The sequence below is a fragment of the Poecilia formosa genome, unplaced genomic scaffold (genome assembly GCF_000485575.1).
Source record: "Poecilia formosa unplaced genomic scaffold, Poecilia_formosa-5.1.2 Scaffold18, whole genome shotgun sequence".
NCBI lineage: Eukaryota > Metazoa > Chordata > Actinopteri > Cyprinodontiformes > Poeciliidae > Poecilia > Poecilia formosa.
Window position 1 is genome coordinate 3,526,311 of NW_006799957.1, and position 21,395 is coordinate 3,547,705.

A 21,395-nucleotide genomic window follows, 5' to 3' on the forward strand; every position below is an offset into this window, starting at 1 on the left:
AAGTTTCGAATTTGCTGCTGGCTCACATTTTTATTTGTCAACAAGATACAGAAGTGTTTATTGTGTTTGAGTGCATTCTTTTGAATATAAGATAATATATGAGTAATAGAAGAAAGACAGCACGTTTTTATCTGATATTTTGTCGAACATTATTGATTTTGGAATACATGCAGATTAGTGTGGTTGTGCTGATGTATAGCATGCTGGCTTTGTATAGCACATAAACCATTAAAATATGCTTCAGAAGAACAAAAGAGAAAAGTAAAACTAAAACAATTTGTAAATTACATAATTTATAGTTACTGGTAATGTAAAAAAATCAAAAATTGTTTAGTCTCATTTCACTTCTCTGCAGCACGAGGTGCAATGTCAGAATAGCTTTGTAATCTGGACAACTGCACTCACAGACAGCAGCAAGAATATTAAATGTCCCTTGTGAACTTTGGCAACATTGGGGGGCTGGCATGAGGTGTGAGGTGTCAGCTGCCTGGTGGACAGACCCCATCAGCCGACTATTGAAGAGTTTCTGCATTGCTGTCATTCCTGCTGGGGGTAGCTGATAGCACCACTGAAAGGTAGGACAGTGGCTCTCTGTTCTTTCTGCAGACAAGCCTGCTACATTTACAGTAAGTCTTGCCTTCATGTTGTCGACAGTGAATCTGGTGTTGTGTATATTTTATGTAGTTACCAAATCTCTGTTCACTTAACACATGGTTGAATGGTAAGACAAAAGAGTTCTGCATGTTTACTTTAACTGATTTCCAGCTTGTTGCATCTATGTGCTTGCTATGTCTGTCAGCTTAGCCTCTCTTAAAATGACTGAAATATTTGAACTGTTATGTAACACCACGGCACATATTGTTTTATTTCAAGTGATGAAGTGAATTAAGCCGACCTATCCTCTTTGTTTGTCATTATTCACCTGTTCTGTCTTCAGATGGCAGGAGGGATCTTCTCCAACGTGGGCAACCTGTTTGAGGTGGACTGTGCTATCGTCCACCCCCTGGTGTGTCACTTGTGCCATGAGCAGTACAAGTCCCCATGTTTACTGGACTGCTACCATATCTTCTGCGCCCGCTGCCTACGAGGTCGGACCAATGACTGCCGCCTCAGCTGCCCCCTCTGTGGGTAAGAGATGAAACTTTGCAGTTGGTCGTGCTCAGTTTAGATTATGAGGCTTGCACTGGATACCTGATCCACAACGTGACATATGATGGCAAACCACAAATCCTTAAATAAAGTGAAAACATTGAGTCCAAGGTGAAGAAGAGATGCTTTTGGTAGTCTATAGACACATTTCTTTGGCATTACAACCTCTGACAAATTGCATTGGACCTTAAATCAATAGGCACATACCTATTGATTTAAGTTGTCTAGTTTTACCTTCAAGCATAAAGAGCCTCCCAACAAATTATTTTATTATTTAGAGACTATTGTGACCTAAATCATGTCCAGGTTTGCGTAGGTCAGAGTGGCTGAAGCAGCTGCAGGGTCACCCCACTCTCTTATTTAGGTTTTGGCTCCAACACTGAAAGGGGCTAAAAGTTCCATTAAGCCTGGTCACATAGCTAACAAAGCATACTGGTATTTGGCAGCAGTGCCATCAGCTTAGGATAATCAAAAGCAGTCACATGATACCACAGCAACCTGTTTCATTCCTTTTATAGGGACAAATTGTGGCACACAGTCACCTTCAGGTCAGTCGTATCAGTTTTCTCTGATAGAAGCTATTGTCAATATTAGATCAGACTGGCAAGATTGTTTTATATTGAAAAAAATGGAATCACAGTTCAAAATAGCAGATATAGATCTGAACAAAAACCAATTTTAGTCTAAAAAAAATTAAACCTGTGAAAGTTTGACATCAAACTCTTATTCAAATAGCCTTTCTGGGGAAACTGTAGATGGATAGTTCCACTTTTTTTCCCCCACCTATGTGTTGTTATATTCCAGGACAACACATTTCATTGTGGTGGATTTGTTGTGAATTTTCACCTGTGTAGAATTAGTCAGCACAAGTCTAAGTAATATCAATAGAAGATACGTTGTCCACAGAACATAGAAGTATAAGTATGCTAGGAACAACAAGCCCACAGGCATCAAATCAGTGTGCGCTGTTGTTTGTTCTTAGAATACGGAATGCCAACGTCTATTTTCATCTTTTTCCTGCCACAACAGCTGCTCACTCAAGAGCCATGTAATCTAGCAATTCACTCCTCTATTAGTGGAAGCCCAGTAATAAAAACGAGATAAAACATGTTCAGCAGAGTGTTGGGAACAATTGCACCAGTGTAACTGAATCAAAACGAAGCAGATTTTGGACTATTTCAATTTAATAAGAGTGGTTAATGTGGCAAAAAATAGATACATTAGCTGGTAAATCCAATTTTAACATGATGTTAGGTCTTTTGGTGCTTACGGGTCTTGCTTTGAACAAGGCTTTTGATTCACCAGTTTTTCAGATATAAGTATGTAATTACATTTTCAGGTAGCGCTGCATTATCTAAGAAAAATATGACAAATACTGTGATAATGACTGCAATTACGCTTAATTTTCTAAACTATTCTTTTCCGTTTTTGCCTCTATCACCTTCCTGAGTCACTCAGGTGGACATTGAACAGTTAAAGTCCCTCTGCCTGGCCAAAGACCTTAGAAGACGACCAGTTTTAATAAAATGAGGCAACCAAATTTTACATCTAATCATGCTTTGGCAATAACAAACATATGTATTGTGATGCATCTTGCACTGCTCTATTTTTATGCACAGATTCTTGCTCTGGAAAAAAATTAAAAACTTGCTCTGTAGCAGCAAAAGCTTCTTTTTTTCATACTTCCAATATTTTACATTTATGAATGGCAGCAAGAAATTATAAGGTTAAGAAAACAGTGCCAGGTATTCCATAAACCTTCCCAAATAACCCACACTTAAAGTATTTAAACATAAAAAAGCGCATTCAGTTCATTGTACATGCTGGCTATCAGAAGCAAATATTTCAAGAAAATGGGCATTTCAATTTATTTCTAGGTGTAAACCTTTATATTAACCATAACTGTCTGCCAAACATGAACAGAGCCCGCATCACATCAATTTATGTAATGTTATTTAGATTAAGGCACACTCTGGGGTGCATAAAAAGATTAATTTGTCTCGCAGTGTGCGGTCTTCTGAAAGCTAAATCTTCTTTGAATTCACAGTAAAACAGCGCCATCTTCTGGAATGCCACAGGAATGCACAGCTTTGAGTTGACATTTATCTTTATTAAACACAAGCATTTGTGTTTTTACAAATCAGGTTTTCTTTATATGAACTCTTTAATTACTACACATTTCAACAACTTAGAATTGTTTAAGTTTAAGATAAGGCTTTTTGAAAGCAATAATTCACCCAGGTTTTAAAATAAAACATGAAAATGAGAGAAAATATGGATGCAATGTAACACTGGGTCTCTGCAGACATTTCCAATTATCAGTTCATTCCAGCGTTTGAGTTCAGTTCAGTTTTCTTCTTGATAATTTTCAGTCTTCATGTCGTTTAGGCCCAACTCTTCATTCTGATCGAATGTGCGAGTGTACTTCTCCACGGTCATCTCAGGGTCCGCCTCCGGAGCGTACACATTCTGCATGTAGCTGTTCCCCGCTGCATCGTCCAGGACGACGTGCACTTTCATTTCTCCTGCCAAAATCTTATCTATCTTCTCCGCAAACTCCTTTAGCTTCTCCACCCGGTCAGTGGAGCTGCTGTCGCCACAGATGAAGGGGTTTTTGGAGACAGTCAGGTCCTTAATGTCTTTCAGCAGCCCCTCCAGCGTGGTGAACTTCCCACCCAGAGCTGCCATTCCCAGCTCAAACTCCAGCTCGGGGATGAGGACAGAGCAGGTCTCTGACTTGAGCACGTCTCTGGTCATGTCTGAAGCGTCAGTGACGTGCAGCGTGATCCTGGTGCCAAGCGGCTCCGTAGCTCCACCGGATTTGACCTCGTTGGTCCGGTGGCCACAGCTGTCACAGTTGGTGGCCATGATGATGACCTCCTTGAAGTGGGGGATCTGGACCAGCTTCATATTGGTGGAGGCGGGCGCGTTGCACTCTGGGCAGTTTGTGGGGAACACCAGGACCTCTCCTCTCATAGCTTCCAGGTCGTTCCCTGCAAGCTCCTCCGCCTGGTCAACATCAGGCCGTATTCCCAGCTGCTCGTCCTGCTGGGCGGTCCTCTTGAACCGGGTCACTGTCAGAGCCTCGTCCTTTTGAGGCGCCAGAGGATTTTCCACAAAACTGTTCCCCGATGGATCCTCAATCACCAGCGTGAATTCGCGTTCAACATCTTTGAGCTTCTTCAGCTTCTGGATGAATTCCTCTATTTTCTCCGCCACCTGCGGTTCGGCAGCCCGCCTGGCAGGCTGGTCCTGCTCCAGCCCGGCTACCGCTCGGTCCAACAACCCCTCGATGGTAGAAAGCGAACCTTTCTGGGTAAAAGGAGGTATTTCGAAATCCAGCTCAGGGATCCTGGTGATCGCACAGTCCGCCTTCACAACCTCCCGGTTCAAGTCCTGCTTTGTTTTGACTCTAACCGTGTAACAGACCCCCTGGTCCTGGATTCGGCCCGCAGACTGGATCTCGGTGTTGGACCAGCTGCAGTGAGCGCAGCTGAAGGAGCTGACGATGATTTCTTTGAAGAAGGGGATTTTAGTGAGGAGCATGCGGGTCGTGCCGTTTTGGTAGCAGTTCATACACAAGCTCTCTATCTCGGTGGGCTGCCACTCTTCGTCGTCTGCACTAAGGTCCCTAAAAACGTTTCCACCGCGAACATTTTCCTCGGAAATAAGAGACATCTTAAACGCCGGATAAAATCCTATCACAGTGAAAACTTACACGCTGTTATTTACTGGTAGAAAATTTCACTTGCCAGAACTTTCTAGACGACACACCGTTGAGAACACGCTTGATTCGTTTGACACAAACCGACTTCCGGATTTTCTTCTTCGGTGAACATCTCATTTCGGAAGTCTCTGCTGCCCCCACAAGTATTGTTTTGAAACTGCTTCACAATGAACAACATTTTTATTCTTTTTGTAAAACTGACTCAGCTTTATACATTTTCATCTTTATTTGATTTTTATAGAGTATCCATTTTCTTTTCATTTATTTATTTTTCATATTAAAGAGGGTTTTCTTGCTTTTGACATACAACACACATTCCCTAAATTATTGTTTTTAATTTGACTTTTCAATTTTCAAATATATAAAAACTTACAAAAATAAATAGCAAAAGATTAATATAATTTCTGAATTGTCTCAATGAACATTCATCCAATGATAATTATTAGATTTCTTTACTCCAATGGTTTTGCATTTAAATTAACTGTGCTGTCAGAAAAACATTCAAAATAAATTGTTATATACATAAAATGAATAATGGAAGTAAATAATAACTTTCCAATTATTTCTTTTTCTCCTAAGACTAATAAGATGTATGACTATTTGCTTTCTCTAGATACCACTCAATGATTAAAGGAAATAATGCCCTCCCACCAGAGGATCGTCTGCTGAAGTTCCTTGTGGACAACAACGCAGATGTTGAGGAGACGGTGCTTTGTGCCAACTGTGACCAAGAAAGTAACAAAAAGGTACAGCCCCTCGTTCGCATCTTTAGACAAAAACACAAAAAGTTAATTTGCAGTTTTGCTGTAATTGAAAAAGTATTATGTTCTAAATTATTACAGCTAGTTCTTAGATATTTTATTTGTAACATTTAGTCATGTTCTCCTAATCAGATTTGAACTTTGCTCTCTTAATATTAATAATTATTTGTCTCCATTTTTTGCCTTCTCATGTGTATATAGGACACAGGGCTGATGTACTACTGTAACACTTGCAGCCAGCCACTTTGTACCACCTGCCGAGAGCTGACACACAAGGCCAGAATGTTTTCCCACCACGAGATTGTGTCGTTGGCCAAACGCACCAAAGCCAAACACAGAAAATGCTGTGAGTGCCACCTGTAATTTACTCCACAGTAATTATAGACTAACAAGCTAGAGAGCTGTGCACCCTCCTGGGCTCTGGATAGATTTCCTGCTCCATGTTAATCATATTCTCAGGCAAAATGGTTGGTTATTTTTTAAAGTGGCCCCAAACTTGTTGTTTAAATGTGTTACAACAAACGTCTGTGAGTTTAAGAGTAAATTAAGAGTTTTATTCACTTTAACATTTTTCTTGAGAGCCCTGCAGTTTCTTACAAATCTTGACCTTTGTCCATGCAGTAGTTAAAACAGATTTCTCTCTGCAGCTCTCCATGAGGAGCCCTACATCCTTTTCTCAACAGAGAATAAATCAATGCTTTGCATCAAATGTTTCAGAGACATGCAAGTGTGAGTAAATTCATATTATGTTAAGATTGTTATACTTTTGTTCCCCTATTGTGAATTGGTGCAGGCAGTTTTGCTTTGTTTTGAACTGACTACCTTTTTGCAGGGAGAGTCGAACTCACTGCATTGACATTGAAACAGCTTATGCACAGGGGTGTGAGATGTTGGACCAGGCTGTGCTGGTGAGCAGCTCATGTCTGTTCTTTTACAAATTTATGATGCAGACAGCAACTTGTTGTATTGTGAAATATACAACTTCCAACAGTGTGGAGCTGGTGTGTTTTCTAATTTTCATTAAGTTTTTTTTTTTTGTTGTTTGTTTGTTTTTCCTATACAAGTGATTTTTATGAAGATCAGATTGCCTTCATTAGCTGTTCACAGTGACCTTGTATTTTAACTGCAGGTGGTGAAGGAGCTGCAGACCTCAACCGGAGAAGCAATCCATCTGCTGAGGGCAATGATCGGGGAAGTGCGTCTGAATGTGGAGGAAGAAGAAAGTGCAATCTGTAGTCTGTTCAACAGCTTGCAGGTCTATTTCTTTATATTGTTCTTCCCTTTATTGTTCTCCTCTTTGTTTCCTGAAACTATCAGTATAAACTCTATTTATGTATCTCCTGATCAGTTATATTAATTGTATCCTGGCATACATATTTGGGGGTGGGGAGGTTTATGTGTTTATAGAAATCACAAAATATTTGTTTTAATATTGCAAAACCTGAAATCAGCTGAGTTGAGAAAAAGACGTAAATAAAAAATTATGACACAAAACTGTTTTGAAGCAGCTGAACAACTTTTTTTGTAAATAAAACCACAAAAGATTAAATAACATGATAAACTGATGGAAGTTCTCAAGTAACTTTGGGAAAATTAATACCATGAATAATTCTATACTGTACATTTTCTTTTCTATATAAGTATTTTAAAGTATTATTTTTGAAGTAATCTGACTCGAGTACAGTTTCTAGCTATGCTACCCTCTTGTTAAAAACAATGTTTCTTTCCCCATTTTTTTTTTAAACTATGAAGTTGAGTGAACACCCTCTTAAAATACACATCCTACTTGAACCTTCCCATCATGATAACTACCCATGGTCCAAAGGTAATAAGAGGTAAAACTGCTCCCTCTCTTCAGATGTAAATCCTATTCCAGTTTTTTTTTTTTTTCTGTGGATATAATAACCTAATAAATATGAGAAATAACCTTATATTTCTCATTTTTCTTCAAAACACAAGATTCAAATATGCCATCATTTTAGTCATTTACAGTTGCCATCTCCTCCATCTGGCTCCATTAGCGCTACTTGGCCACTGGATGTCTCTATTAATCTAAATGTTAGAAAACACAGCTTTTTTTTTTTTTTTTTAACAATCCAAGGGAGCAGGGAACTGCACTGTACAATTTAAGCCATTTCTTTTCACAATCTTGAGAATTTATTAAGTATTGCAGAGCTCAAGGCCATTTTCACATCATTGTGGGGATAATGGGGGATTTTTTTCTCTTCTCATTTGACAGGAAAGGCTAGAAGAGAGGAAAAAGACTCTGCTGAAAGCAGCTCAGAGGTAAAATAAATATCTGTAAAGATGAGCATTGTCTAGATATACGTCTATTTTTTGCCACAATTGTGCATCATGATGTTATTGTATTACTCTTTTGAGTTGAGTTGAATTTATGTTTTTTATTATAAACACTTTGTTGTAATGACTTCAAAGGTGATGAGTAGCACCTTGTTTTCCCCAGAATAATCTGCTCAGCATCAAACACATTTTCCTGGATAATTTCCATGTTTAATAAGAGGAACGCTGAGTTATAAACACTTCTGTAGAAATGTGCTGTAATTCTAAAAATAATATTTAAAACTTGTGCGATGATAATAACTGAAAGTGAAGCTACATTAAGAGCATTTTTACTTACAAAATGCAAAAGATTAAGAAACCAACAGTGGCAGGAAACCTGAAGCAGCCTGCAGGCATTATAGTCTGTTTGTGTTTCCTCATTTCGGGCAGTTTGGTAAAAAATATTGCTTACGTTATGCCAGACAGCGTTAGGCATTACATTATGAAACGTGACTTCTAAACTGCAATAAAGACTCACTTAAAGTTTGAATAAATATTCTTTAAAGTTTAAATCTGACTAGTCCATTAGGTTAGATTACTTTTTAAGATATAATTGGATTTATTACTCAAACATACTGATATCAGGTGCTTTATGTATCCTGGCCATTCTTTAAAAAACCTGCAAATTGTCATCTCTAATGAGTGAATCCAAAGCATAATCTTAAAAGTAACACCACCAGGAATTTGCTGTTTATTGAATGCCTTGTGGGTAAGTGTGTGTGACTGAATGAAAACAATTTTGAGATCCGGCAAAGTGCATCTCTGTCTAAATCCATCTCGTGCTCTCTCTACTGCCTGGAAACCATCCAGTGGTTTGTGTTCCCAGAAGGACGTTGAAGGCTATTTATGTCAAGCTTTGTGTGTCTGCATCTGTGTGTTTGTTACAGGAGAAGACAGATAGATTAACTCCTGGAAATACTGAGTGTGTTGTTTGTGGTTGCACCTCCTGAGCTGTGTACTGTGGCATCCACAAGTTTAAAGGTGTTGTCTTACATACTTGTGTGTGTGTGGCGTGTTTGCAGTCAGCATGAGGAGAAGGAGAAAGCATTAAAGGAGCAACTGTCTCACCTCACTGCTCTACTTCCAACACTTCAGGTGAGGACAAGATCACAACTTCATACCAATGATGATGCCAAACATTTTACCACTATTGGAAAGACAACTCATCATTTACTTTGGATGGGGAATCAATACAGAAATATGACACAAATCAGAATTTAGTAAAAGTAAGCAAACACTTGTTAGACTGACTTTTAATAACTCAAACAGATAATGACTCTGGAAACCTGAGTTAGATGTCCAAGGCCCTGAGATATTATTTATGGAAATGTTCTCTTTTTTTGCAATGGTCCTTTAATTTCTGTAGACTTTAATACTTTTTGTTCCTTCTTCTGATGTTTGTAGGTCCATCTGGTCACCTGCTCAGCCTTTCTCAGCTCAGCCAACAAATATGAGTTTCTGGATATGGGATATGTAAGTATTGATTAACAACTGAAGTGGTCATTATTGTACTTCATCAGAACGGTGCAAAATGTAAAAATGTAGCAACACACCAATACAAGATATAATGATGTATAATTATGTAAAATTTAAAAAAATCATACAGAAAACAGAGAAGTTCAAAACAACGATGACTTGGAGAAACAGAGAACAGACTAATAAGAAAATGAGAAAAGACAAAAAGATAGATACAGTGCTTTGTTTTAATAAATGACCTTTGTTTTCTCAGCAAACAACTCTGAAAACAAAAAGTTAACAGTTTTTTGAAAGAAGTTTTATTGGCAAGAGAAAGGTTACTGTATTTGTTGGATTGGATTGGCTTTTAAATTGAGGCTGTCCACAACTCCTCAGTGAGGTGAAGCAGGTCACTGAATCAAACCCGAATGTTCTTGCTTGCACAGCAACTCATGGAGAGGCTGAAGAGGATTGCGAAACTCCCTCATCGACTGCGGCCAGTGCAAAGCAGCAAAGTGAGTACAAGGCACTCATCTAGAGCTAAAATGCATTGAAAATGCTGGCACACTGACTTTTTTTAAACAATTAGATATTTGTCTCCTTAACAATGCAGTTTGACCTTTTTTTCTATTTAGCTCAGCACCGCTGAAATGCCAACCAACTATATAATATCTGTGTGTGCTAAATGTGTGTGCAAATTCAGGTTTGCAAATTTAAATTAGACATTTTTAATGATGGGTTTTGCTTAGTGCCAAAATGCAGACAGGATTAAGATGTGATCATGGTGGGGAAGACCAAAACACAAACAGCTGTAACTTATGCCAGCATTATGCATGCATTTAGAGGAAGTCCATACACACATATAGATAATAAATTACAGCCAGAAAGGATAGCTGCACATCCTCAAAGACGATTTTCAAAGATGAAAGCATTTTGTAAAGTGTAGATTGTGCGGGAAAATACTGACAGCTGAAATCCTGTGTCATGTGGCACGTGTGCACACAGCCAGAGCGCTAAAAAAGAAATCAAAGAACATTTTGTATAAACTGAGCAAAATTAAAACAGCATGATGGTCCAGAAGTGTTTCTTTTTTTTAGTTTCATACATTTTAAATGTAACCAATGTTTTTTTTATCTGTCAAAGGGTTGCATTATTACACACATTCTCAAAATCTAAGGCATTGGTTACTGGTTGAAAATCACCTTCTTGGTGGAATTCCACCTTTCAGACGTTGTTCTCAAAGTTTTGACCTCATCGGGTCGGAACCTGGAGTTATGAAAATGAAAAAGTTCAATTGTTTTCTCATTCGACTTTTATCTATGTTCGACTATGAAGCAAGGTCAACTGTGACTTTGTGCAAAAATAAAGCTTGTAATTGGTGCAAGTTGTGAATCCAGTGCAAAAAAACCCCCCAAAAAAACAAAAACAAATGGTGCAATCAAAGCTGAAAGAAAAAAAAAAACACTTCCATGAACAAATTATGGAAAATATAGCAATTTTGTTTTGCCAAACTGAATTTCAAACTGTGAAAAACACAATGTTCCCTGTTATTACACAAAAAATATGTGCCCTGAGCTGTGAGGTGTTGTTTTCTGTGAATAATAGACATTGTTTCTAAACTATAGCATTTTATAAAACCTTTCATGCTTCCCACATTGCTCTACAATTGAAATACTTCCATTTCTTGTTAAGTGTTAATTTTTGGTGTTTCCCTGTACTTTTGGAAGTATTTGTTGTGGCTAACTTATTTTGACTTTGTGCTCATTTAGATCAATACTGAGTATAGGAGTGAGTTTGCCCGTTGTCTGGAGCCTCTGCTGCAGATAGTATCCCGTCATCCTCCTTCTGTTGCTGGTTCCACAAGTGTCGTAACAAGGTAATATTGTCTCCCTTTAATCTCTTTGCAGTGTTTTCTTCTGCCAATTGTCTGCATAGCAGTTTGTGTCATTGGCATCCTCCGGATTCTTTCGAGAAAGACAATAATCTGGGCAGAAAATTCACACATGTAAAGCTTCCAAGTCTACAATCCCCAAATGGTTTGCAAGTGCAGATGCAGCGGAAAGGAGGCGCCATGCTGAATCCCGCTATGCCAGTTATTTTGTCTGCCTCTCTGTAAGCTTTGTACTCTGATATGTTTACGTAATTCACCTTGTTAAATGGGGGGCCTTGATTGGGAGAGCATTCCAAAATTAGAAAGCTGTGGACTTGTTGTGACCAGACAACGTTCAGGTGATGAATGGATGTATGGTTGCATGTATGGATCATGGATGGGGATTGTTTAAAAAAAAACATACTGATACTTTCCAGCTCAGATGTTCATTTAAAAAAAAATTCTTGAAATCAAAAGTAGGTATAACCTGTTCCTCGTTTTTGTGCCCATCACAGACAAACACAAATACTTTTTCCACATCAGTGTCTCTTAACTATTCACAGGTCCTTAAGCCTATCCTCTAATGCCAGCATACTGACAACGTTTCTTTCCAACATGTTTAACACCCCGCAAGTGCAAGACCCAAACTTGACAGGGATTGGTGTCCGGCCGCCTGAGACTATTTTTATCATAATTTCACAGAACTGTCTAGGATTCAGCTGCAGGTTGGCACTCAGGAGCGGTTGGACTTGGACTGTTGATGTCACAGCTTTAACACAGGAAAGGTTTTAAATTGGCGTCACCGCTGTGAGGACATAGTCTGGGTGTGTGGGGGATGACTTGTGTGACAGTGAGAGGAGGACATATGTTTTAAACAGGTCTGTCACTGCATTAGTTCCGGACAGGGAAACCGGAGGCACAGGAGCATAATGGACTGGAGGTAAATACTTGTTTATTTTATCACTTTTTGATTATTTGAACTAATGATGTGCATGACAAGCGACACATACAACGAGCTTTAAACATCTCCTCAATACGCATTTGGCAAGATGATAGTTAAAGAATGAAGCAGAGATTTGTTTGAGTTTGTTTTGAGCGCATAATCTCATCTTAGATCAAATCTTTCCTTTCCACTCACCACGTTTTTGATTAACTCGCAAATGCAATGAATTGACAGATGATAGGGGGAATGGATTTTCCTTAGTATGTGGCAGTTTAACTACTACACCGCAGCCTTCTGCCTTCTCATAAATACTTTTTTGAAGGGTTTTGCCTCTGTCCTTTATGCATTTAAAATTCACATCTTAAAGCATCTTCCCCACAGACGGCAATGCTTGATGCGAACCAGGCAGGGGCTGATGATGGAAAGCCTGCTTGCTGATTGTATTTTCGTCATAATTTCTCTCTAAAGATCAAGGAAGTGCTGCAAGCTGATTCATTTTACTAACTGATGTCGCTTTACTGCTGTTATAATTTTCATCTGTAATAAAACCCGGATCCTCTGTGGATATTAAATATAAAACAGAAGCACTTACGTCCAGCTACTGCAGATCCGCTTCTTTCAGCGTTAATAGTCACTGTGACAGTGTTGAAGCCAGACCTGAATTTGTCATTCTTATAGCTGTAAGTTGTTTGGAATCTGGGTGATACTGACTTTTTATTACAAAATTGAAATATTGCAAACCTGTTTATGAAAATGAGATGCCAACTATTGCTTGCATTTTGATGGTCTGCTGCACATAAATGGCCAGCAAGTCAGCTGACATGGAGCCCAAGAAAAGTTTCCACTTCAGATCTTAGTATCTGTTTAGCCGCCTATTTACTCTGATCTCTGCGTTTCTGGTGAAATCAGTAGTGATACTGCATATTTAGCACCAGGTAGCTATTTCATTTGTTTTAGTTTTGCTGTACTTTAATATATTTTTTACCCTCCATTTGGACTGTATGATTATCTTTTTTAGAATTGTAGATTCACTGTTTTTGGAAGATATACTTGGATTCTCAAAATCTTATGTCAGATTGTGGTGTTATATTAACACCACAATCTTACAAATATTAGTATAACTAGTATTCATCGCAATGCCTGAGACAACCCACTGTTACCTTTCAACCTAACTTAAAAGCTGCCTATCAAGACAAGACTGAAAATGTAAAAATGTAACAAAGCTTTGTGACTTATTGACTAAACAAGATGATATGATATTGCTTCGCTGATGTTGACAGAATGAGAGAGGTTTGGTATCATAGATCAAATTGCACTTATATTTAAATAAGAGGAGCTTGGTTGCACATTACAGGACCAAAGTAAATGTTTCAGTGAGAAGCGAGGGCCTGTACTGGGTGCTATGTGCTCTCTGCAGGCTCCAGTCCCCTCTCTCGTTACCCTGCCACTCTCCGTCTCTCAGTGAGATGCCGGTGGGCTCTGTGTTTGGGCGAAAGCCGACATCTCACAGGAATATTTGCACTAAAGTCCTCCTGGCTGAGGGCAGGGAAACCCCCTTCACTGAGCACTGCCGCAACTACGAGAATGCCTACAGGGTGAGTGAAGAGTGTGAACGCAAATCTCAAAAGAAAATAAACTAAAGCTGGTTTAAAAAAATGTCCTGCTTCAAGACTTGGTCAACTTACACCAAGACTGCACCATGAATTCTGCTCTAATCCCAAAAATCTTGCAAGAGAATATCCAGCTACCAGTTTACAGCTGTAAGCTGCAGTAAGTTTGGCTTGTGCAGCAGAACAGTGATCGGAAGCACACCGGCAAATCCACCTCTGAATGGACTGAAAACAACAAAAAGAAGATTTTAGGGCTCAAACATTCATTCGGAGGGAAATTTTGTTTCCAAAAGAAAGTTCAGTTCCCCTTAAAACGAAGGGGAATTACTCACATTTAGAGAACGTGATCAAAAAACTAGCAAATTGCATTCTGGATATTAAAATGTGACATGGTTTGAATCAGATTCCCTTTAATAAAACAATATATTGTTTCCGTGTGTGTTTCTAAATAAGGAATTGTGTGTTTCTGATTTGTTATTTTTAGACTAAAGTAACATTCTGAAGATTAATTCTCAGTTTGTTTTCCCGAAGTCAATTCTGTATTGTGAGACAAGAAATTTAAGCATAATGTCTCTTAAGAATGTCCTGTTCTGCAAGTAAATTCAATATTTAGGCAATATTGTCAGTGGTGTTGTCAAAGACTTGTGTCACAAGCAGAGAGAAAAATGTTTTGATTGTGACAGCTGTTATTGTGGTCTGAGAACTCTTATGTAATAAAAATTATTTGGAAAATCCAACACTGCACTTCATTTCCAAAATACTTTAGTTTTCTTAAAAGCTAAAAGCTAAATGAACACATTAATAAAAAAAATGCTGACTTTTAAAAACAATCTGGGATCAAATGAGAGTCAATATAAAATCAGCAACTTTAATTCCTTAAGATTGACCTTAAACGTTTGAAACAGTAACACAGTTTTCATATTCAGATGCACCAAAGCAGAACGTTTTGCATTCATCGTGTTAAGGGAATGTTTTGTTCCTGTGTCTGTGTTTCTAGACTCTGCAGACAGAGATTCAGAATCTGAAGGACCAGGTCCAGGAGATGCACAGAGACCTGACCAAACACCATTCCATCATCAACACAGATAAAATGGGAGAGATCTTGGACAGATCCCTGAATATTGACAATCAGATTGCTGCTCAGTACTCCACCGTGGAAACCATGAGAGTTATGTTTGAAGAGGTGAGTATGGAAAGGCCGGCGCTTTAATGGAGTTTGAACTTTGTGCTTATGGCACTGACATTTCAAAAATGTTAAATACACACACTTTGCTGAATTCCTATTGGAGTCCCGGAAATAATATGGAGTATTTTTTTTATTTTAATATTAAATTAAATTGTAAGGGAATCCACACATCAGAAACATGAAAAAGATTCCCATTTGCACAGGCTCTATCTACTTAATGAATAATGAAACTGAAAAAAAATATTATATTGTCAGAACTCATGTTTCTGTAAAAAAAAAAAAAAAAAAAAGGTTTGTTAAATAAATTGTTTAAATTGACAATAAAATCAATTATTAAAATAACAGATTCCAGGCATGGTCAAGGCATAAACTTTTAGATTATTACTGCAAAGTTGTGTAAATTATTTCTATTTAAAATATAAACGGTATAACTTTAATGTGTTTCTTTCCTTCACATTATATTTGCCAAGCATGCCAGTTGTTTCCAATACACAATGAATCCATTAATGTAAATTTGTCCTTTTCTTCACAGATCTGGGATGAAACTTTGCAGATGGTGAACAACGAGCAGGAGATCTATGAAGGTTTTTGTCCAGCAGTGACAACACAAATTCACATTTGTCCCTAATTACTTCTCTTTCTTTTGTTGTGTAAATCCTGCCGCAATTCTTCTCTGAACTGTAGCTCAGCTTCATGACCTGATGCAGCTGAAACAGGAGAACTCTTACTTAACCACGATCGCCAGACAGATCAGCCCTTACATCCTGTCAATCGCTAAAGTCAAAGAGAGGCTTGAGCCTAGGTGCGGTAAACGTTGTCACTATGCTCATTATGTCACCATGACTAGATGTTTTTACCAGCATTTATTTTGCTGGGGGAAAAAAAGTAGATAAATAAATAATGTAAGTTAGTTACTTTTTATATTTACTTTATCTCTAATATTTGCGTTGCACTTGCAGGTGTCTGCTTCTGGTTTATAGTAAAACCAACAAATTATGTTTGTTTCTGCATGTTGCATTGATTTAAGCTTTCAACGGTCTTAGTTTATTTTGCAGTTTTGCTGTTGTTCTAATGGCTTGTACAAATGTATCGATTCATTTTTAGGTTTCAGGAGCCTAAGGAGCATCTTGATGATCGCACCGAAACGATGCTGAAAATCTATGAGGACAGCACAGTGTCAAAGGACAGTCAAGACAGGTTCTGACCCAAACTTGTTGGAGATGAAGTTTTTCAATTTGTAGATAAAATTGACAGAGGCAAAAATTTTTCTACTTTGTAAAGTGATTTCCTTCAAATAAGAAGATAAAGTAGATATATTGAAAGAAAAGTTCTTCGAACCAATTATTTGGACTGGACTTGTTTTATTTTTATATTTGGCATTTAGCTTTTAAATAATTATTTTAAAATATGGATTATTGAGAATATTCTACATGTTGGGATTTTAAGTAAATATTTATAATATGGTTTTTGTTGTTGTTGTTGTCAGCGACAATCAGAGTTATGTCTCAGATCAAGACAGAAACAAGAACAGCCGCAACCTGATGCTGGAGCCAGCGGAGATTTCTGTGAAGAGCAGTCGAGCCAGCAGGCAGCGGGGCCCTGTGGAGACGTCCAGCAAAAATGACATTCCTTCGTAAACACCATGTCATTTCTTTTCTGAACCGGGTCCCTTCTCCAGTGGAACAGCATGCCTTAACAAGCCCAGGATGGTATATGATGTCCTCGCCTGCTGACATATAGTGCAGTACATGGCATTTCCTCTGCAGCGAGCTGTCAACGGCTCCAAGGTGAGCTCTCGGATTGACACTAACTGGATGTACGTGAAGGCCGGAAACTCACAGTTGTTTGAGTCCAATGTTGACAATCTTCTTTCTTCAGAGAGCAAAGATGACAGCGCTGCAGAAAATTATTTTATTTAGATTAATGAGCCACCTTATTGAAAGAGAGAGAGATAGAGACTAAAATCTCACCTCTCAGTATTATTTTTTCATGTTGTGTTTCTAAAATGTTAATGTGAAGTGTAGAGTTGTATGGGTTTGCTTTTTGCACAATGTATTCATTGCATAAGTCACTTTCATGATGGGTTGTGGTGAATCACGGATGACAGGTCAGTTTAATTTCCTCAAAGACTGTTGGAAAACCTGTGACTGCACATTATTGCAAATGAAGTTGTATGTTGATTGTGGCATATTAGACATGTCATTTGAATCTTGCCCTGCGTCCTATAAAATAAAGCAACATGTTGACACTTTTTGGCATGCAGTTGCTACATGGAAAAGGTTAATAGTGCGACTGAAAACGTTACACACAGAACAAGATTCTTTACCAGTTTTATTTCTCCCCCCCACTCCCCCCCGAACATATTTTTTATCTTCTATCATCCTGCTGATCAAGATATCACAATATTCTGTGTGAAATCTATTTGATCTCCCTCTCTAGTGTTTCACACATCTCGGTGTTCGGATGATTCATCAGCAGTCTTAAATAAAATGTAGCCCCACTTCACTGTGCATGTTTTAGATTTCTGCTTGCTCAACACAACTGGATTCAAATGATGCCTCTTTAAAAGCTACTGCAGAACTAGCACTGTTTTCAGACTCACACGTCAAACACTATATTTTGCAATATGCTATATAGTGAGCTCTCTTTTTGTTCCGGTGTCTAAAATCTCAATTTTGACATCTTACCAACTTTATAGTGTGCCAGCCATTTGCTATATAGTCCAGCAATTGTTTCGTTCAGTGGTTTTTGATTCATTAATCAATTGTTTTCCACAGATAACCGCAACAATTCTAGGAGCGAACCCCAGACATCTCTCTCCCCAATCACATCATCGCCCTGGGTGATCCGAGGGCGTTCCTAAACTACACACCCTCCAGCTTGACAGTGCTAATTTGGTTCCATGTCAAATGACTTCTATGCTAATTTGACCCTGATTTCAGCCCTGTATATTGCCAGATAGTCAAAAACAAACATGCTAAAATCATTTAAAGGTTTTTGAAAATTAAAGAGATAAATAATAAATTCATCAAATTATCTTATCTCCATTCTAATTTCTGGAAACAACATTTTCCCACCTTGCTCCACCGATTGCGGTGGCGGTATATCTGGCTAATAGATCTGCAACTTAGCACAAAACAGTAATTCAAGGTGAAATTTCTCCACAGCTGCCAGGGGCACAGAAAGCCAGGGTGGCCCCTATTCTCGGTGCAGGTATGTATGGATAATAATGAGGAAGTAGACTGATGGCCTCAGCAAACAGGAGGAGAATGCTATTTACATTGCACAGCCAGCGTAAAAGTGGGCTTGTTCACTTCCCTGGAAATATTGGGGTCACACTGGCCTTAAGGAACAGCAGTGCTCTGCAGAGGAGCCAGAGGTGCAGATTCATTAAAAATACATTTGTGACACCGGAGTAACAAATGGCTGTGCTTGTGCTCTGGTCCTTTACTCCCTCCCCATGGTCATTCATCATGTGCACTCATCGAACTACCAGCCTCATGTTGGCGGTTCATTATTCTCCCCTTCTCCAAGTCTCTGCTTCCTCACCCACTGTGTGCAGGGGCGGAAACAAAAACCATGAAAGCTGCTTCACTCCTCAGAAAGATTTATTTTGAAAGGCATTTGCAGTGCATGGCTCTCATTTCTGTAACAGCTGGACAAAAACTGCCCAATTCTCTTTGAAAAGCAGGTAGTGGAAGAGACGCTGCCCGGCCATCGTGATGAGAAAGAAAGAGGAAAAAAAGAAACAAAAGTAGTAGAGAATAATAAGAATATGATGGGAAAATAAAAGTTTAATGAGCTGCATGCAAAAAATGGGTCACTGAAAGCATAAAAGTAAAGCTCTGAAAGGAATACAATTAAAATAAATACAGCAAATTAAGAAAAAACTGCAACTGTTATATAACTATAATGGCAATATAAATATGCTGCATACAGAACTCTAATTATCCTTAAGCTTTTCTGGCTGGTGATAGATGTATTTTTAGATCTTTTTATATTTTTATCAGTTAAATGAATCTTTTATATACTATAAAATAATAAGATCCATTCCAGAAAGGGTTGTTCTGGGTCCTGAATCACATTTATTAAACCTGTGTTTCGTGTTTTGTGGGTCGTTAAAAAAGGCATCTCAGAGTACAAACAGTATGATGTCTTTAAAAATCAGTTTGCATAAATTGTTAAATTAGGAGAAAACGTCCAGTTCCCTACCGGTGTAATAAAACTGTTTTCTCAGCAGAAGCTCGTTTCCCTGCATGGGGCCAGGTAACTTCCTATTGGCTCTTTTTCTAAAATTAAAAAGCGAGGCCAATACATTCATGAGTTGTTGGTACATTTTCAAAGAGCAATTTCTTGTTTGCGTGTTAAAAATACCATCACTGGCCAATTCATTAGGCACACCTCAATAGCATCCGGCTGGACCCTCTTTTCCCAATTGCCTAAAAATCTTTGCAATTTAAATTCGACAAGGTGTTGGAAACATTTCTCAGAGATTTTTGTCTATGATTGTGTCACAGTTGAAGCTGTTGTTTTTGCTGCATGTCCATCATATCCAACATGGACTCTGAGATGAGCGTGGAAACCAATACAGTACAATAAACTTGGTGTTGTGTTCAAGAAACTAGTTTGAGATGCTCCAATGGTTCATGTTATTCAAGTTTGTGCATTTTTTTTTAATAAGAATTAAAAGCTAACTTTTCTCAGAAGTAAAATAAATAGGACATTATGAAGCAGCTGGTTGAATTTACCAATACACAGTATCTGTTACAGGTTTCAAACAGCTAAATTCGGGATGACACAAGGGTCTTCAAATCCAAATTATACAAAGGCATGTTTTGTGTTGAGAAAATTTAACTATTCGGAATGACGGATAGCCCACTAATTTATATTTTAAAGCCATTTTCTCTCTGCCTCAACTGATAGACTATAAGTCTGTTTCTTTTTATTTGCTTAGTTTCTTCTTGTTTGCTGACAAATAAAACCAATCTGTTCCTTCCAAATAGTGGGAGAGCTGTTGACCTCCCTCTCCACTGGAAATTGAAAACTGAAGAGTTAGTTTGAATCAATATCGATGCCATTATTGCTGATGGCAGATGACCAAGGGTTTGGTGTGAAAAAGGTCAAGGTTGGATGTGTCCTCTTTGGGAAATCAAGACGCTCGAGACATAAAAATGTCATCAACAAATCAATTTCACATGTGAACAGTTTTTCACCCATCTTTGTGAGTTCTAAGCATGATTACTTCTTGTAATAAACCATGCAAACGAAGACACTTTGTCACATGCTGGATCAAAATCTTACAATCTGCCTGAAATATTCTTCTTTGTTTGACCTTGAAACAATTTCCAAACATTTAAAAAGCAAAATGACAGCCATGTTGTATAAACCCTGGAGCTGCTCTTACTGTCACATTTTCACAATAATCATTTCTGGCTACACTTTCAAATATTCCTAAAAATCTTTTGTCATATTTGGATTCAAGAGGCGCATGAATCTATTTATAATATTTAAATATGCAGCAATATCTTGGGAGCTTCATGCTTTACTTTTTTTTTTTTTTTTACCAAGTTCTTGTTATTTTAGAATCAAAAACAGCTGCAGATAAAACTGCTGACGGGACAACGGGGGCCATGAATTGTGAATTAGACCGAGATCCTGATTGTTGTTCCGATCAGTTTGAAAAGAATGTGACAAGCAACTTGGGGAAAACTGTCTATAAGGTGAACAATTATTTACTATTATTTTAAAATGCCACAGTCAAGCCACTTGGCTCATATGTGGTGGATTTTCTTTGCGAACACCGAAAATATAATGAAATTTAGGGATAAATAAAAATTACATTAGGAGACACACTTATGAATATGTGTGTCCTAGATGTGTGTAGAAGGTTGGCACACCTGAAGCCAACTCCATCATTCGCTCAACCCTCTCCAGAGATCATCATCGCTAATGCAATAACAAAGCTGACAAATTGAGTTCCTATTGCTGCACTGAGTGAACGTGTCCTTGACTCAGAGGAATCACAGGTGCGAGCCTGAGGAGGTGTCAGAGTTGTGCACATATGCATGCATGCTCAGGAGAGGCAGCCCAGCAGCTCCTTATTAATCAACAGCTTGTTGAGCTGCCGCCTGTACCTCCCCTCCTCCCGTTCCCTCGCTGCTCCTGTCCACCTTCAACCTCCGTCTTCTCTCTTCAGCGCCGCTTCAGAGCCACGGCATCGATCTTTGCACAAATGAGTCATTAACATTGGCTGCCTATTAATTACACAATGGAAAAGAGAGGAACTCAAATGGCCTCCTGCATTTTAGTTTCAAGAGTAAGATGGTAATAATTGTTTTACAGGTAATTGTAATC

At 38.4% G+C, this 21,395-nt stretch overlaps 2 protein-coding genes across 2 annotated transcripts; one reads left to right on the plus strand and one right to left on the minus strand.

The window, feature by feature from the left end:
* Positions 1-270: 270 nt before the first annotated feature.
* On the plus strand, positions 271-20,401 carry rnf207a (ring finger protein 207a). Its single transcript, XM_007547032.2, has 18 exons — positions 271-626; positions 938-1,128; positions 5,490-5,622; positions 5,839-5,983; positions 6,285-6,366; positions 6,470-6,545; positions 6,767-6,892; positions 7,877-7,923; positions 9,000-9,072; positions 9,382-9,450; positions 9,879-9,947; positions 11,202-11,308; positions 13,663-13,840; positions 14,853-15,038; positions 15,574-15,625; positions 15,726-15,843; positions 16,146-16,238; positions 16,528-20,401. The coding sequence occupies exons 2-18, from the start codon at positions 938-940 to the stop codon at positions 16,676-16,678; spliced, it is 1,896 nt and encodes a 631-aa protein (XP_007547094.2). The 5' UTR covers positions 271-626; the 3' UTR covers positions 16,679-20,401.
* On the minus strand, positions 3,239-5,000 carry zpr1 (ZPR1 zinc finger). Its single transcript, XM_007547031.1, has one exon. The coding sequence runs from the start codon at positions 4,825-4,827 to the stop codon at positions 3,496-3,498; it is 1,332 nt and encodes a 443-aa protein (XP_007547093.1). The 5' UTR covers positions 4,828-5,000; the 3' UTR covers positions 3,239-3,495.
* Positions 20,402-21,395: the final 994 nt, after the last annotated feature.

Excerpts from the sequence above, each read along its gene's own strand:
- rnf207a (XM_007547032.2), top strand. The coding sequence starts at position 938 with ATGGCAGGAGGGATCTTCTCCAACGTGGGCAACCTGTTTGAGGTGGAC. Across the intron at positions 6,367-6,469 it reads TGTTTCAGAGACATGCAAGT|GGAGAGTCGAACTCACTGCA; the intron begins GTGAGTAAATTC and ends ACCTTTTTGCAG. Across the intron at positions 6,893-7,876 it reads GTCTGTTCAACAGCTTGCAG|GAAAGGCTAGAAGAGAGGAA; the intron begins GTCTATTTCTTT and ends CTCATTTGACAG.
- zpr1 (XM_007547031.1), bottom strand. The coding sequence starts at position 4,827 with ATGTCTCTTATTTCCGAGGAAAATGTTCGCGGTGGAAACGTTTTTAGG.